Genomic DNA, 6,082 nt, shown 5'->3' with positions numbered 1-6,082 from the left:
ATATATATATATATATATATATATATATATATATATATATATATATATATATATATTTTTTTTTTTTTTTTTGTGTGTGTGTGTGTGTGTGTGTGTGTGTGTGTGTGTGTGTGTGTGTGTGTGTGTGTGTGTGTGTGTGTGTGTGTGTGTGTGTGCGTGTGTGTGTGTATAACAAGGGAAGCAGCAAGAAGCCGTCAGACCTACGTATTATTTTTATGGATCATTTTCATCCATAAATTTGTTAAGAACGTAAGAAAACAAGGGAAGCTGCAAGAAGCCGACAGACCTACACGTGGCAGTTCTTGGATGAAACGTATCTACTAACTTGCATATATCATCCTCATCGATAAATTTTTATGGATGCGACAAACAAACAACAACGAACTTCTCTTCTGTTTGCCTTTACTTTTCGTATTCTTAAATATTTTGGCGCTACTGTTCGGGCGACTTCTAACCGGCTCTGTTGGAAGGTAGGGTGGGGGGAAGTTTCATGAGTGTTTACATGTTTAGTTCAAATTAATCTTTACGAAAGCCTAAAATGCTTAAAAGTACGTGCTTTTAGTTTCCTCAGCACACTCGATGTAAATGATAAGAAACTCCCAAGAGATCACAGTGGTTATGACATCCTTACTCACCTCAAGATTCCCCAGTTCTTTGTCAATTCATTAACATTTCGTAACCTGAGAGTACGGTATGTGATGTATAATGGGTTGAGGAGCGGCTGGGTAACAATGTGAAGGGATGTGACCAATGATGGGAAGGGAAGGCTGTGGTGCAGAAAAAGAGGCGTTCTTGGTGGACTGAGGATGTGTGTAGGCTGGGCAAGGTGGGCAAGGTGTGTCCCGACCATTCACATCTTGGAAGAAGTGAAAGCACGTGATCATTCTGGTGCAAGCAATGAAATATAAGTCAGCTGTGGATACCGAGGTGCGGGGAAGGAAAGGTCGCATAGGCAAGATAAAAATGGCAACAGTGGGACAAATAAACACCTTAGAATATCAACTGAACGCAAGGCTAACATCACTGTGGCGTAAGACACAATTTTGGGCTCAGCTTCCACATCGAGGTGACTTCAATCCCTCTCGTATACAAAGTCTGGGACAGGTTTTGCATAAAGGGACTTTATTCAGCTTGACAGATTCTATGATCAACTCCAAAAGGGAGTTATGCATACACGTTCAGACACAGACGGACAGACGAACAGATAGACGGACAGAAGAAAAGATAGACGAACACACACACACACACACACACACACACAGAAGGCAGACTCGTAGGTTGAGGTTCACAAAGACACACCGCAGCAAACACAATGGCCAAGACTGGCAGGGAGCGTCCACATCACTAGACACGCCCACAGTTCACACACTGCCTCACACAGAGCCTCCCTCCAACATTGAGGACACATATAGACTCACTCGGTGATAATGAAGGATAATGCCACCGCTACACAAGTCTTTTTAAATACATTCATCTGGAGGAAAAGAAATATACAATATATGACTATGACATGACAAGAAAGCTACACAGCGTACTAATGTACAAACAGGCAGGCGACAATGTACAGCTGTACACTCACGCATCACGAGGCGCAGTGTGGCGCTGCGCGGCGCCGCACGCTTTGCGGCACTATCTGTAGTGCGCGGCGCGCAGCGTGGCCAGCCAGCACGCCACCAACACCAGCACGCTGCTGCCCGCCACGCTGGAGCGCCCGCCAGCCGCGTCCTCGCTGGCCACACTCTCACTATCCACGCCTTGCTCTCTTGGGTCTGAGGACTCGTGTTCATCTTTGTCTCCACCTTCACTTTCCTCCTCCTCCCCTTTCTCCTCTCCCCCCTTTTCTATCTCCAGGTTTGTCTGCTCTATGTAGCTCGCGACACACTCCTCCACGATCTTGAGCGGCCCGATGCAGCCCAGCAGCACGTCGTGGAAGTCCGACAGTCGGAACAGACTGCCCAGGGCGTTCTGCGCCTTCTGCCGCAGTTCCTTGATCTTGATCTCCCCCACCTTGTACGCGCACGCCTGCCCCGGCCACGTGATGTACCTGTTGACTTCTCCCTGGAAGGATGGTCAGTGTTTAGCTGCAAAGCAGGACCATAGTGAGAGAAGGTTGGGAAAGATAAGAAAGGTGCGAGATTTTGGAAGCTCTAATGGAGACTTGCTTGACAGTGTTCCACTGAAGGTCTTAAGGCTGCTATGTTCAGGGCTGAAAGCACGGAAGGCTTACTGATGAAGGCAAAAACTACACAGCGTGCAATGTCCCATTGGAGGAAATTGCATTACCACAATAGACCGAACGGAGTCTGGCTGCTTGGCTAGCGCCAGGCTGCCACACCCTCACTATGTCCAGACTTCACTCCACATCATTTACTCATACTTTGTTTTATTATATTCTGATAAAAAAAAAAAAAATAAAATAAAATAAAAAATCCAGTGTTAGATGCCAGTAAGAGTAACTTTCAGCATAAACAAAAAATGTCATTCCTTCGTCTGCTATATATTAGAAAGTGTGTCACTTTTCTCCACACCGCGTGGCACTTTGTCCAGCTGTTTCCAGGCCACGGTCTTCCAGTGAGAGATGTGAGTACTGAGTGGCTTTTACTGTACTGGCCTCTACTTTATTCGTTTATAACTCTTCCAAACAGCGCGGGAAGGGTGGAGCGTGGGGACGGACGACTGTCTCAGTTTATATTACAGCAATGAGACCAGAGTGGAAGAAAGTTTCTATCCCTCCAAAGCTTAAAGGTCCAGCGGATGAACGCAGCATGTGGATAACGTACAAGCGTTGTCTAAAGGTGGAGACAATGTTTGTGAGGAGAAAATTAGCCGATTTAGTATTCGCTCTCGATACATTGTAGACAAAGACGTGTAATAGCTTGATAAGCAACGGAATGTTGTGGTGCACTACTACTACTAATAATTAATACTACTAACTCAATACTAAATTTTTTTTTTTTTTTTCAAAATTGACATACATTTCAGTGCTCAATTATTTGTTCTTTAAAGTCTTCCACAGGGAAATAGATAGTCGAAGTAACATCATCCCTGCAACCATGGCTTGATTTCAAAACGTGATGAAATCTGAATAACGTGAATTCTCAAACACGAACGCTGAAAGGGACGAGACAGGGCCTATTTCACAGTCGCTTCCTGTTGTTGTGATCGTTACCAATGAATTGTGGTGTCCAACACTAACAACAGATCCGATTTCACGGACGTTTTTCGCGGTGTTGTTTGTTTTGATCATTACCAGAAACTGGAACCTTTGGTAACGCTGGCTTGGGAACTGCTGGATCTCCCCAGTGGAGCTTACTAATTAATGCATTTATTTCTTGCAAATATCACAAGTTCTTATCCTCTTGTAGTTGTATTACTTCCTAAATTGTATATTAAAACTATTTAACAATACAATAACATTTTGTAAGCTATAATAGTAATATGATGAAATTAAAGAAGAATTTGGATGACGACGTGAATTCACTTCACCAGCTGATAAAAACTTCACTACCTGTCACCCTTATTTCATCTGCTGCGCCTCCTTGGCTAAAAATTGTAATAATCCTCACATACACATAGGGTGTATGGAATTTGTCACCTAAGAGAAAATAATCGAAATAACATTACCATTTCCATCAGAGGGGTAGGCTTGCTTCTGTTAGGCTAGGTTTACATTAATTCAGTTTATTAATTAAATTGACAATCCTTTCAATGGAGAGATCATGATTAAAAGAAAAAGCATCATATTTTTGCTGATAAATGAATAATCACTGTCACAAAACAAGTAGGCTAGGTCTATTACCATAAAACCCGAAATATTTCATCTAACAATGTATGTGTACAGCACTGAGAGAGAGAAATAAATGATTTATGTGCATGATTGGCATACGCAGAGTTTGGCGAATGTTAGGCAGATATTCAAAGAGAAGAATTTAAATTACAAGATGTAACCATGTTTGTAGTGGATGGATAAGGCGTGTTGAAGGCACCAGTGATGTATTTAAATTTTCCATGCCTTTCTCTCTTTTAGTGCTGGCGTGGTCAGTTCTTTTGTCATGAATTGACTCATTTTCAAGTGTGCGAAAGAATGGAACTGAAACAATCGATAATAACGGGGGAAAAGATCTCTAGAATATTACCATAGTGGTTTCATAATGAAATTGGTGAGATGTACTAGCTAATAATAACCGACTAGCCAACCACCGCGTAGCCTACAATCTCCTGCTCCTGTAACATATATAGCCTATCTTGTTTTTCTTTGTCGATCCAGTTCAAAATTTCACATTCTCAATATGATGTGCTATATACAGTTAAATAAATACGATTTTTTTTTTCCATCTACTGGGTAATGCTATTTACTAGCCCAAGCTTGATAAAGCCCATTTAGAGCATATAACAGGTATCTGACCAAGAATACCTCATGTTTTATGCATTAAAAAAAAAAAAAAAATCAATGTTGCACTTATCATATGAAGATGCTGTAAACCTTGGAGAGGTGATGGAAATTGACAGCTCTTTCAATCTGGCGGATCCGCACAATGTAAATGAACCGTAAATCACAAGGGTAAAGGCGCCCGAACGGCCGCATTTATAAACACCTCAATTTCTTCCTTACGATGATGAATACTATTTTCCTTTAGTATATAAGTATACTGATATATTATCATATTTTTAACATAACTTTCAATCGCATATGAATCGTGAATATCATTGGTGTTTCTTGTTGGGGAGGGGTAGGACACACCAACAATTCTTGTAGAAACCTGTGGTATCTCCAACGAGTTGACACTTAACACCACACTTTAAAAAAATGAGACGTATTAAGAATCAGCTACATTGGTATTAGTAACTACTAACACCATGTATAAAAAAATCGGGCCAAAGAGAGTGAACGTCCAGAACAAATGTAAATTCGGGAGATGATTCTGAAAAAAAAAAGCTGATTTCTCATAAATAGCTCACAGAAAGTTGAATAAAAATATTTGCAGCTCAGAGAGAGAGAGAGAGAGAGAGAGAGAGAGAGAGAGAGAGAGAGAGAGAGAGAGAGAGAGAGAGAGAGAGAGAGAGAGATTGCCACACACAGACTTGTCATCATACAGTGAAACAAAATAATTTAAAGATGTCATTAAGATAAAGACCTAAAGATTCATAGTGTTGAATTGTGGTGATTCAATAATAGAGAATCTCATGAAGATTTGCAATTATATATATATATATATATATATATATATATATATATATATATATATATATATATATATATATATATATATATATATATATATATATATATATATATCTATATCTATATCTATCTATCTATCTATCTATCTATCTATCTATCTATATATATATATATATATATATATATATATATATATATATATATATATATAATTGCAAATCTTCATGAGATTCTCTATTATTGAATCACCACAATTCAACACTATGAATCTTTAGGTCTTTATCTTAATGACATCTTTAAATTATATATATATATATATATATATATATATATATATATATATATATATATATATATATATATATATATATATATATATATATATATATATATATTTATTTATTTTTTTATTTATTTATTTATTTTTTTCACATTGAAGAACTGCGAGAACTGATCTGAAGGGTTGTCGGTGTGATGTCTACTTTTGATACGTGCGCTGTATTAGTTTCTTTGCACTATTTTCTCCTTTCTCTAGAGTTGTTGAACCATGGAAGCTATGCTTATTGCAAGATTTGATACAGTTACACACACACACACACACACACACACACACACACACACACACACACACACACACACACACACACACAAGAAATGAAAGCTGATTATCAACATGTGTGTATACCTGTATACTTTCTTCTGACAGCGCCGTGTGGTCCAGCAGGAAGGCCACAGCCCTGTCCCTGGACCAGCCCAACGCGTGCATGCCGGTGTCCACCACCAGACGACTGGCGCGCAGCAGCTCAAACGAATGGCGGCCCATCCTGTATGAGGGGAATTTTCATTAATCATTCGCCATTAATTACTTCCTATACATGTACGCACTATTGCCTTACAGAA

At 39.5% G+C, this 6,082-nt stretch overlaps 1 protein-coding gene across 1 annotated transcript in view; it reads right to left on the bottom strand.

Moving 5' to 3' along the window:
- Positions 1-1,101: 1,101 nt before the first annotated feature.
- Positions 1,102-6,082, bottom strand: part of LOC135108991 (uncharacterized) — a 98,538-nt gene continuing 93,557 nt past the window's right edge. Inside the window, exons 13-14 of the mRNA XM_064019922.1 lie at positions 5,868-6,006; positions 1,102-2,058 (exon numbers count right to left, since the gene is read on the bottom strand). Coding sequence (XP_063875992.1) covers positions 1,630-2,058; positions 5,868-6,006 — 568 coding nt within the window. The 3' untranslated portion in view covers positions 1,102-1,629. The remainder of the gene's footprint in view (positions 2,059-5,867; positions 6,007-6,082) is intronic.

The sequence above is a fragment of the Scylla paramamosain genome, chromosome 18 (genome assembly GCF_035594125.1).
Source record: "Scylla paramamosain isolate STU-SP2022 chromosome 18, ASM3559412v1, whole genome shotgun sequence".
In the NCBI taxonomy this organism is placed as follows: domain Eukaryota; kingdom Metazoa; phylum Arthropoda; class Malacostraca; order Decapoda; family Portunidae; genus Scylla; species Scylla paramamosain.
Note: the sequence above shows the minus strand (reverse complement) of the source record. Positions and strands in the feature narration are given on the sequence as shown.